General features: G+C 39.4%; 1 protein-coding gene across 1 annotated transcript; it reads left to right on the forward strand.

Annotated features, from left to right (window-relative positions):
- Nucleotides 1–3,675: 3,675 nt before the first annotated feature.
- LOC118654250 (E3 ubiquitin-protein ligase SIAH1-like) lies at nt 3,676–4,781 on the forward strand. The gene has a single exon (XM_036305588.1). The coding sequence runs from the start codon at nt 3,676–3,678 to the stop codon at nt 4,522–4,524; it is 849 nt and encodes a 282-aa protein (XP_036161481.1). The 3' UTR covers nt 4,525–4,781.
- Nucleotides 4,782–12,055: the final 7,274 nt, after the last annotated feature.

Consider the following 12,055-nt stretch of genomic DNA (forward strand, 5'->3'; position numbering starts at 1 on the left):
TGGATCAACCCATGATTTTGTGCATTTGGGATTCTCAAAACAAATCCACTTTTCATCGCCAGTCACAATTCCATGCAAAAAAGACTTTCGTGTCATTGAAGCAATATTTTACTGATGACTTTTCGGTTTTCCATTTGTCTTTCGTTCAGTTGATGTGGCACCCATTTTCCTTCCTTCAAAATCTTTCCCATTGCTTGTAAATGATCGGAAATTGTTTGCTGAGCAACGTTTAATATTTCTGCAAGTTGTTTTTGAGTTTGACATGCATCTTCATCCAATAATGCTTGTAATTGTTGGTCTTCAAACTTTTTTTGTTGACCTGGATGCTCTTTGTCTTTCATATCGAAATCATCACTTTTAAAGCGTTTAAACCAGCGTTCACAAGTATCTTAAAATGGAGCATGTTCACCATAAGCTTCCAGAAGTATATGATAACTTTCAGCAGCACTTTTCTTCAAAATAAAGTAATGAATTAAAACTTCCCATAAATGCTCTTTTTTTTGGCATGAAATTCGACATTTTTTTAAAATATATTTTATTGATTTTACAGAGAGGAAGCGAGAGAGATAGTTAGAAACACAGATGAGAGAGAAACATCAATCAGCTGCCTCCTGCACACCTCCTACTGGGGATGTGCCCGCAACCAAGGTACATGCCCTTGACCGGAATCGAACCTGGGACCTTTCAGTCCGCAGGCCAACGCTCTATCCACTGAGCCAAACCGGTTACGGCTGAAATTCGACATTTTTAAGCGAAAAAATATCTATGATTTTAACACCTTCAGCAAATTTGACATATGAAGTTTTGAAGCTTGCTGTCAATACAACAAAATAGCATACATATCAAATCGCATGTATATCAACATATGTGCAACTCCATCTATTGAAAAAATCCGCATTATTAACCGGTACACCTAGTATATTTTTATTGATTTCAGAGAGAAAGGGAGAGGGAGAGAGCAATAGAAACAGCAATGATGAGAGAGCTGCCCCATACTGAGGATTGAGCCAGTAACCCGGGCACCCTGGGCACGTGCCCTGACCCAGAATTGAACAGTAACCTCCTGATTCACAGATAGACACTCAACCACTGAGCCATTACTGCTGGGCTCAGCTTGATATTTTAAAAAGGATTTTGAAACATTAAAATATTGTGTGTTACTAACACCAGCTTGTAATCACTGTGGTTTGGTTTGCTTCCATTTTATAATGGAAAATGTGTAGATCAGGTTTTCTAAGTGTCAGACATCAAGAATGTGTCCCTAATAATAACAGACTTTGATGATATATTTGTCATTTATTATATTCTAAATGTATTATGGGAGATAAATATATTACTTTATCCCACATTTTAAGTTCTTCTACCTGGCCCAATAATCAAATTGACAAAGACAGATTAACAGAAGAAAATCAAAGTTTTAATCCATTCACACGGGGAATTCACATAAGCATGAAAATTCCTAAGACAGTGAAGCAACATTGAGTATATATGACCTTTTGGACAAAGAAAAAAGGGGAGGGGACATGGGGTATTAGATTTCAGAAGTGAGAATGGATGATTTACAGGTAGTTGAGAAAGAGTAGAACACACATAGTAGGCAAATTATTGCTAGGCAACTCAGAAACAATGGAATGAGGTGGAGGGGGTAGGAGAATATATAGCTTATAGCCACCTGCCTAAAGCCCATCTATTTATCATTCTTAATTCAAATTAGGCTAAGGTGAACATCCTAATGTTCCCTTCCTGAAGCAGGATTTTGTCTCTGAATCTCTTGTGCAGGAAAAGGTGAAGGGTCAAGATTCTTTCCGAGTCTTTTGTTTCTTAATAACCAGCTTAAAATCAATATCTCAAAAGGCAGCTTCAAGGTGGTGAAAGGAGTTTTTAGGGGTAAGATAGGCAGCTTTAGGGAGTTTTAGAAATAAAAAGTGTCCATGGGGGAGGACTGAAAAGTTGGGGGCTGGGAGCTACCAAAAGGCATGCATTCACACAGAGAGAGAAGAGATACCCAAGGATAAGGGGAGAGGAATACACCCATTCACAGAACATAAGGGAAAACCCACAGGGAGTAGAGAAACAAAAGGGAGAAAAAGGAAAACAGATTTTCACAGGGGATAGCGAATTCTACCACAGAAGGGGGAGAAATAAAGGGGGACCCCAAGTAGGGTTTGAGCTTTGAAGCTGCTATAGTGACCAATCAGAGGGGATATCAGACACAGAAAATGCAACCTTTATGAACCTTAGGAAAAAGGGGGCTTAGTGGGGCACTCATTTGGGACCCCCTTCCTACGTGGGAGTCTGTGCTTGTTTTCCAATAATTTCCACCTTTCCATATACGACCTTTTGTCCATGGCTTCATTCTTCGAATCCACCTAAACAAGAACCCGGGAAAAGAAATCACCTTTGCATCCTACCCAGAGGAAAACCACGAGTTTCAGTTTGGTTTCTGAGTTTCAGTGGCAAAACTTTGGCTCCATTTAGTATATATTATTCTAAATGAATAGAATTTTAAATAGTTCATTATCAAGATCAGACTTAGCAACTAAGGCTACATCTACATGATTAAAAGTACCACATGACAAATACATATTGTCAAACATGTTATATGTACTTCAAGATATAAAATAACAAACCATAGTCTGAACCACATTTAATATTAAAAAGTATCAACATAATACCAAGGACATTCCACAAACCCTCTGCATAATGACACTCAAGAATAACTGGAAAATGTAATAAATAAAATCAGTTTTTGGGAGTGGGCTAGAGGAGGTCAATGGGTGGGAGAAGGGGACATCTGTAATACTTCAATAATAAAGATAAATAAAAAATTTAAAAAATAAAATAGGGGGAAAACAGTTTGGGTAGGGCGGGGTCTAAGGGAATCAACAGGGCAGAGCAAACAGCTATTGCAGATCCTCAGTCCTATCCTAAGAGGTCCCGCGTCTCAGTGTCCCAGCAATTGCTGCAAGCACCTCTGAGAGAAAGCTGCCCTCGAGTTCCAACCAATGCCAGACAGTCCAGTTTCTCCCCGAATGAGTCTAGGTCCCCAGAGACTCGCCCAGAACTGGAGTTCAGAGCAGTTGGGAGCTTGAGACTCCCTCCCCATTGAAAAAGACAACCGAGTCCTCAGTTGCCAGCCCTTTCCGGGCACGCCTCTGTACCTCTGCACTTTACTTCCGCACCTCCTCTGAGTCTGTGTGCTTTTCTCTTTTCTTCTAGCTGTAGAATTTCCACTCAGCCAGCCTTCCTGAGGTTCTGGATGATGTCTGTTTTGTCTTTTAGTTGTATTTTTGAAGTGGTTGTGCCACGCAGCAATTCCCGGTGTTTACCTATGTCGCCATCTTGGTTTCTCCTAATTCCCCACTTTCACTTTAAGAACAAATCCTCGGCCAGAAGCCCCGCCCCCGGGGGCGGGGCCGCGCCGCCATGGCAGCCTCCTCAGCGAGAGGTATTTAGCGGTAGCCTGAGGCTCGAGGTCGCGTGGGCGGCGGCAGCGGCGGTGACCAGCGGGGAGCCCGGAGGCCATAGCTGGGCGGCCTCTGAGCGGCAGCGGCCCAGTGAGTCTGGCGGGTGTCTGAGCGGCGCAGAGGCGGGGACTGCCCGTGCAGCGGGGTCAGCGGCGACGGGCGGGTGTAGCCGGGGCCTGGGTCCCAGACGCGCCCTCCTCCCTCAGAAATGAGCCGCCAGACTGCTACCGAGTTACCCACTGGGACCTCGAAGTGCACACCGTCGCAGAGGGTGCCCGCCCTCACGGGCACCACTGCGTCCAACAATGACCTGGCCAGTCTCTTTGAGTGTCCTGTCTGCTTTGACTATGTGTTGCCACCCATTCTTCAGTGTCAGAGCGGCCATTTTGTCTGTAGCAACTGTCGCCCAAAGCTCACGTGTTGTCCAACCTGCCGGGGCACCTTGGGATCCATTCGCAACTTGGCGATGGAGAAAGTGGCCAATTCGGTACTTTTCCCTTGTAAATACGCCTCTTCCGGGTGTGAGATCACTCTGCCCCACACGGAAAAAGCAGACCACGAGGAGCTCTGCGAGTTCCGGCCTTACTCCTGCCCCTGCCCCGGCGCGTCCTGTAAGTGGCAGGGCTCTCTGGATGCCGTGATGCCCCACCTGATGCATCAGCACAAGTCCATCACCACCCTGCAGGGGGAGGACATCGTGTTCCTTGCCATGGACATCAATCTCCCCGGAGCGGTGGGCTGGGTGATGATGCAGTCCTGCTTCGGCTTCCACTTCATGCTGGTCTTGGAGAAGCAGGAGAAGTATGACGGGCACCAGCAGTTCTTTGCACTTGTCCAGCTGATAGGAACGCCCAAGCAGGCGGAAAATTTTGCTTATCGACTCGAGCTAAATGGTCATAGGCGGCGATTGACTTGGGAAGCTACTCCCGGATCTATTCATGAGAGAATCGCAACGGCCATTATGAATAGCGACTGTCTAGTCTTTGACACCAGCACCGCACAGCTTTTTGCAGAAAATGGCAATCTAGGCATCAATGTCACTATTTCCATGTGTTGAAGTGGCGATCAAACGTTTTCTGGCCAGTGTTTAAAACCATTGCGTTCAACTTCACAGAGAATAGGCCCCCTCTGCCTGCCCCCTGAGACTTTTGGTAGGTGGAGCTAGTCACATGAAGGTAAATAAATGGAAAGGCTGTTAAATACAGGAAATGGTTGCATGTAGTAACACTAATATATTTAAAATAAGTCAACAGTAAACCACTGAAAAAAATATATATATACACCCAAGATGGGCATCTTTTGTATTAAGAAAGGAAACATTATAAAATAATTCTGAATTTGTGTTTGTTGTAACTTGAGTGTACTGTTGAGAAATACTGGGTTTTTGTTTCTGCGTGTGAGAGTGTGTGGGAGCGTGTGCGTGTGCTTGGGTTTTTTTTCCTTTAACTGACAAGCCATGTTGAGTGGTCTTGGGCCACTGCTTCCCCTCTTTTGAGTCAATACATAGTGCTGCTGTGTGTGTATATATTTTTTGTGTGTATTTGCTAATTTTTATTAATTCTTGTTTTTCATTAAATAAATTTGACTTTCTTTTCTGTAATTCAAGCTTTTCCCATTTTTTTTGTACCTTTTTAAAGTTAGTGTTTTTTTGATATGCATAATTTGTTTATGGTAAAGTTTATACATGTGTGTTCCATACATGTTTTTTCTCCCCATTAATCAGTTCATTAGAAATACTTTATATTCAGCCTCTTGTGAAGACACAAGTTCCAGAAAGGAGAGGTAACATCGGAAGAAAGATCAGAAGCTACTTAAAACAGCTAGAAGATGGTTGGTCGGTCGGTCTTTTTCTCTTTTTTCCAGTTGAGTCACGCCTTCAAACTTATTCTTTAAAAGGTAGTAGGATATACTGATTTTTAAAAAAATATTGAAAAATCCCCTCCCTCCCCCCAATATCTTGGACAAATCACATATGTTTAAAATTTGTTCTCATATTTATTGGTTTTGCAAAAGAAGGCATCATCTCACAGTATTTGTAATTAAAAGCAAAGCATTTGTTTAAAAAAAGGCAGTTTGCAAAAAAATGCTTTTGGTCTTTTATAATTCTCATTAAAAGAATATCTGGCAAATAAATAAATAAATAAATAAATAAATAAAATAAAAACAAATCCTCACCCAAGGACATAATTTTTTTTTAAATTATTATTTTAAATATGTTTTTATTGATTTTAGAGAGAAAAGAAGGGAGAGGGAGAGAGAGAGAGAGATAGAAACATCAATGATGAGCGAAGCCTCAGTTTCATATTTATTGTCTCCCACAACCTAGTCAAAATCTTCCTTGTATTGCTCTGCTTTGTAGGAATGCTCTTCTCTGCTCTCTATGCTCATTTAACTTCTACACTATCCTCAAACCCTGACTGGAAGCACAAAGACTGTGAGACTTACCTGTTTGCACCATCCCATAATGTCCTCCCTTGTTACATCTTAGCAACTTTAGGTGGTATTATCAAATCCTACTGTAAAATTACATTTCCTACCTGGCATATTTGTGGAACTTTGTATATACTTACTATATCATTTCAATACAAGTACTTATTACAGGAACACAAGTAGTTTAGAGACCATATCTGTCAATTATAACTGTCATGCTGTTGATGATTTTGACCTCTATAAAACACTGATACAGTGGGTGTCCTTTGATTCTAGGAAACGTATTGAAGTTCAGAAATGTTTTTCATGGCACTGTGTCAAATGCATTTCATGGCACTGTGTCAAATGTCTCTCTTTTCTGTTTTGTTCTTTGTCATTCCTAGTGCCAGTTGGAAAGCTAAAACATTATTTTATAGATTTCATTCTACCAAGCAAGGCCATAACCTTTTTTTATTTCCTATGCTGCACCTTCTTCGCAGGAAAAATTAGCATGGGTTCTTATGCTTATCAATAGCATCAGTACAGTCTAACCAAAATTACACTCCTCTGATGCATAGAACACTTTATAGCAACAAAACAGCTCTGCAACAGTCTTATAAACAGTAGTGATTATGTTTTATTATAATTTTTCCATTCCAGATTGATTATTTAATATCCAAAATCTGCAATGAAACTGAATCATTTAAAAGTAAACTGATGGTTCAATGCATATTCACCATTTTCTTTAAATATAGCTTAGTGTAAAATTTTCCATGAATTGTCAAATACACAATATTGTAATGAAAAAAATCATTTTCTCTGTGCTGTTAAGATATTGTTTCCTCAGATTAGAACACTAGAAGTCTGGCTTTTTTTTCTTCTTTTACTTCATAAAACAGTGAGAACAAAAACAGGATAAAGCCCATAGCAACAAGATATTTCTTTTACCATCTGTTTGATTTATGTCAAATTTAAACTGCTTGTATTTTAGAAAGGAATCTATTTTCTATCTTCAAAAGGATGCAATCCAACATCTCTCAGCTGCTAATTTTTAGCACTTAGAGGTTCCCTTGGGCTGCTGTCAACTACAACTTATTGCATAGGTACTTTTTACTAAACTCATTATAAAGTGATTAGCCTCCAGCAAGATCATGCAATGCTACAGCCTGCTTGCATTATATGTGGCTTTGCAACTGAATTTTGTACTGTCAAATCCCATCAGATAGTAAGTATAGAAAGACTCCTGGGATTGAACACATAGAATTTTGAGAGGGATCTTGTCAATCCTCTCTTAAACTATACCTTTTAAGAAAAGATATGCAAGTACATACACAAACACATACACATGCAAAATATATGCCACTACTACATTAGAATAGATGCCATCTTTAGTTAGCATCAAACACATTTTAAACATCCACGAATTATTTTTCAGCTTATGCTTTAAATCCAAAAGCTAATTAAGCAGCTTTGCCTTGATTTTATGAACAGTTATCATTAACATATGTAAGACTGCTGCTTTTTCATTAGCACATTTAAACTGACAATGCTTCTTATCTTAGTGTAACAGAGTTAGTCCATGCTTTTGGGTCCAATAGGTTGTCTCCTTTTCTGCAGTGAAACTAAAATTAAACTGATTATGTAGAGGCACAGTTTATTAGAAGTAGAAGGCTTATTTGGTTATTTATTTGCAAGACTCCCTAACAGTGTACGTTATCCCAGCTCCCAATATTCACCAGTGCCTGAAACTAGCATTACAGTGTGATACCGAATAGTCTGTACTAGAAGCTACATCAGCTACATTGTCCTCCCTCACTTATGATAAGGTTTGGTCATTATCTAGCTCATATTCTTGAATGGCCATGGTAGGGTTAAGTTGATGACACTCTTGTAGAAGTTTTCAAATATGAAAGAGCCACTTGTACAGTGCCTGTGAAAAAAAACACAGAATTCCCCATTTCGAAAACTTTCATGTTACAACTACCTCAAGTATAAAGGATAATTCAAAATAAATAATCTACTTTGAGTACAGAAGTATAAGTAAAGTTATTTTATTATTTGCTATTTTTTGTTGTTTAAGCTCAATTAGTACTTATTCTTAAGATGAGAATGATAGTTTTTTGAGTGAATAGATTATTTGCATATGGTTCATCATTGATGACAGCATCAAGATCCTCCAGTCATCTCTATCAGGGTCCTAGAGATCCTGAATTCCGGACTGGGCCCTGGGAAGACTTGCTCACAAAGCCAAAGGACTGGGCCTGGCCCTGCGACCTGAAAGTGAAGGTTTCTGCTGACAGTCTGGTGAAACCTAGGTTGTTGCTCCAGCATCCACCTGGGGCAAACCAGCCACCCCCGACTCCCCACCCACCCAACACTGCATCAACCAGAAAACCTCAATACTGGCTAAGGAACTTGAACCTGTGCTCTCCTGTCCTTGGGTCCCCTCACTCCATGTGAGAATTTTTTTTTTTAATTTATTGATTTTAGAGAGAGAAGGAAGAATGGAGAGAGAGAGAGAGAGAAAAATTTATTGTTTCATTTATTTATGCATTCATTGGTTGATTCTTCTATGTGCCCTGACTGGGGAACCATCCTTCAACCTTGGTGTATGGGGATGATGCGCTAACCAACTGAGCTATCCAGCCAGGACCCATCCGAGAATTTTTAATATTTTGCTAACAATTTTCCAATTACAAAGCTCCAGTGGCATGAGGTTGTGAATAGCTACTCCAGGAAGCTGGAGGAGATAAAAACAAACATTCTTTTCCCAAGAGGTTGAATTATAGATTTAACACTGGACTGGATAAAACACAATGAGTAGTAACATTTCAGTGCAGAGGAATGTCATTTGAAAAGTAAAACAACCTTGAATCAAAAAAGAAAAAAAAATACTTTACTTCAAACTTGAGCTTTCTGCTGGGCTACAGTGATTTCATTAGCTGAGCCAGTTGCACTTTAAAGTAGATGAAAATGCAAAAAGTCTACAGCCTTGTTACTTGCTGACTGAGAAATACCACTGATACTTGGAGACAATTGAATTGGCATACATATGTAATTTTATTTAAATAATGATAAGGCTGGTAATTCCCTAGGAGCCCATTCTGTCTGGGTAAGAAAGTTGCTGTTCTGGGATTAATGAAAGCAGAAGTGTCAGAAGTCTGGGGAGAGAGAGAGAAAAAATGTACTTTGAGTGTTTTTGCAGGACAGAGAGAAGGAAGAATTCTGCACCAAAGAATCAAACAAGGTTGTGATTTTTATTTTTTATCAGACAGGATTTCCACAGAAAGCTTGGGGAAATGATAAAATATGTGCTCTATTAGGTACTCTTTTGGACCAAATGGACTCCATAGTCCAGGGGGACCATCCCAAGTTTATCTCCTATCAAATCTTTATGGTAAAATCAATATTTGGCTATGTTTTAAAGAATGAGACTACAAGGCCAAAATAATTTTGGACAATCTGTACCCTGAAGATTAAAGAATAAGAAACTTCTCAACAGCATTTATCTATATTTTTTAAGAATAATGCTTGGTTACCAAACAGAGAAAGAGGGAAACTGTCCTCAGGGCATGATTTTTCTGGCATCAAATCTACCTCTTTGGAAAACAATACCTTAATTTTCTTTTGAGGCAATTGTTTTGGATTTGTTCTTTTCTAATAAGTCTTATTCATTTATTTAAAATTTAAAACTTTCTCGCCAAAACCGGTTTGGCTCAGTGGATAGAGCGTCGGTCTGCGGGCTGAAAGGTCCCAGGTTCGATTCCGGTCAAGGGCATGTACCTGGGTTGCGGGCACATCCCCAGTAAGAGATGTGCAGGAGGCAGCTGATCGATGTTTCTCTCTCATTGATGTTTCTAACTCTCTATCTCTCTCCCTTCCTCTCTGTAAAAAAATCTATAAAATATATTTTAAAAAATAAAATAAAATAAAAATAAAATTTAAAACTTTCTCAATAAAAGTGATTTAGAAAATACAGAATAGATTTACAGTTGTTCATATGGGAAATAATTCAATAATTAATAAATGATAATACAAGAATAAACTCTGGCTCTAGCCAGTTTGGCTCAGTGAATAGAGCATCAGCCTGCAGACTGAAGGGTCCCGGGTTCGATTCCAGTCAAGGGCACATGTCCAGGGTTGCAGGCTCAATCACCAGTGGGGGCATGCAGGAGGCAACTGATCAATGATTCTCTCATCACTGATGTTTCTATCTCTCTCTTCCTCTCCCTTCCTCTCTGAAATCAATAAAAATATTTTTTTAAAAAGAATAAACTCTCTGTTTCATGTACTCACAAAACATAAACCTACTTTTGCCCCTTCCTGTATTTTATTTTATTTTTTAAATTTTTTTTATTGATTAAGTTATTACATATGTGTCCTTATCCCCACGTTACCCCCCCCCCACACACACACACACACTCATGCCCTCATCCCCCTGTTGTCTGTGTCCATTGGTTAGGCTTATATGCATGCATATAAGTCCTTCAGTTGATCGCTCCCCCTTACCCTCACCCTCCCCTACCTTCCCTCTGAGGTTTGATGGTCTGATCGATGCTTCTCTATCTCTGGATCTGTTTTTGTTCATCAGTTTATGTTGTTCATTATATTCCATAAATGTGTGAGATCATGTGGTATTTATCTTTCTCTTACTGGCTTATTTCACTTAGCATAATGCTCTCCAGTTCCATCCATGACCCAGTGATTCCACTTCTAGGAATATATCCCAGGAAACTAGAAACACCAATTAGAAAGGATATAGGCACCCCTATGTTCGTAGCAGCACAATTCACCATAGCTAAGATTTGGAAACAGCCTAAGTGCCTATCAGTAGATAAGTGGATTAAAAAACTTCGGTACATCTACACAATGGAATACTATGCTGCTGTAAAAAAGGAGTCCCTCCCTGTATTTTAAATGGCAAATAATCATTCATCGCCACATGCAATATCATTTTCCTTCTATATTGCTGTTATTTTTTGCTTCAAGAGGTCTTCCTCACTCCAATATTGCACAACTAATTACTATTACTTATATTTTCTTTTAAGATTAGTTATTTATGAAACATTTAACTCCATAATCGATGTTTTGGTGACTGGGGATAACTGACTACATAAAATTGGTTAAACAACTAACCAATTGCCCTAGTACAATTTATTGGCCAACCTCTTCTTCTTCTAATATAATGCTGCTTTTATAAATCGCTACATTTGTATTTACATTGGAGGCTATTTGGGAACTATTTTTTCCATGTCTTTATATTCTTTTTTAAAAAATATTTTTTATTGATTTCAGAGAGGAAAGGAGAGGGAGAGAGAGAGAGAAATATCAATAATGAGAGAGAATCATTGGTCATCTGTCTCCTACATGGCCCACACTGGGGTTCCAGCCACAACCCGGGCATATGCCCTGGCGTGGAATCAAACTGTGACCTCCTGGGTCATAGGTCTATGTTCAACTACTGAGCCATGCCAGCAGGGCTCTATTCTTCCAATAGTAATAAACTGTTCGAAATTTGTTTTAGCATTGTAGTGTACTTTCTCCACTATTCTAGCAGTTTATTATTCTACAGGCATGTTAATTTCACTCTCACACCGTTCACCCATTAAAATAATCATTGTTATTTTCACAGCAATTATCCATAAATTAATTTGGAAAGTATTGATATCTTTACAATATTGAAAAGTTTTGTTTTTTTCCAACTGTATAAAGGATACAACCACCCACCCCCTTTGATGCTATTGCTTAGGCTTAAAGCACCTTTTCTCCTGCTCATCTATGTCTCATTTTACAGTCCCCATTTAAATGTCACCTCTTCAGTGAGGAATCCCTTCTTTGATCACCCAATCTAAAGTACCTCTTACTCCCAACATCTATACACCCTGGAACACATCACCCTGTATTGTTTCTTTTGTAGCACATATAACTTTTTAAAATAAGCTTATTTCTATGTGTGTTTACTGGCATATCTCCCCAGACAGAATATAAAAATCATGAAAGAAATTATTTTGTCCTTTTTATCACTTTTTTTTCCCCATCACCTAACACAACACCTGGCACACATCGATGCTTAGTAATTGCCTGCTGAATGAACAATGACTGAGCGAATAAAGTCAGCTCAGAGAAAACTCATTCTGCTTTATGCTGGATGTAAGTTCTACCAGTCCTGGCACTGCTTC

Source organism: Myotis myotis, unplaced genomic scaffold (genome assembly GCF_014108235.1).
Source record: "Myotis myotis isolate mMyoMyo1 unplaced genomic scaffold, mMyoMyo1.p scaffold_m19_p_4, whole genome shotgun sequence".
In the NCBI taxonomy this organism is placed as follows: Eukaryota; Metazoa; Chordata; class Mammalia; order Chiroptera; family Vespertilionidae; genus Myotis; species Myotis myotis.

What these genes read in the sequence shown, in the direction of transcription:
- LOC118654250 (XM_036305588.1), top strand. Translation starts at nt 3,676, where the DNA reads ATGAGCCGCCAGACTGCTACCGAGTTACCCACTGGGACCTCGAAGTGC.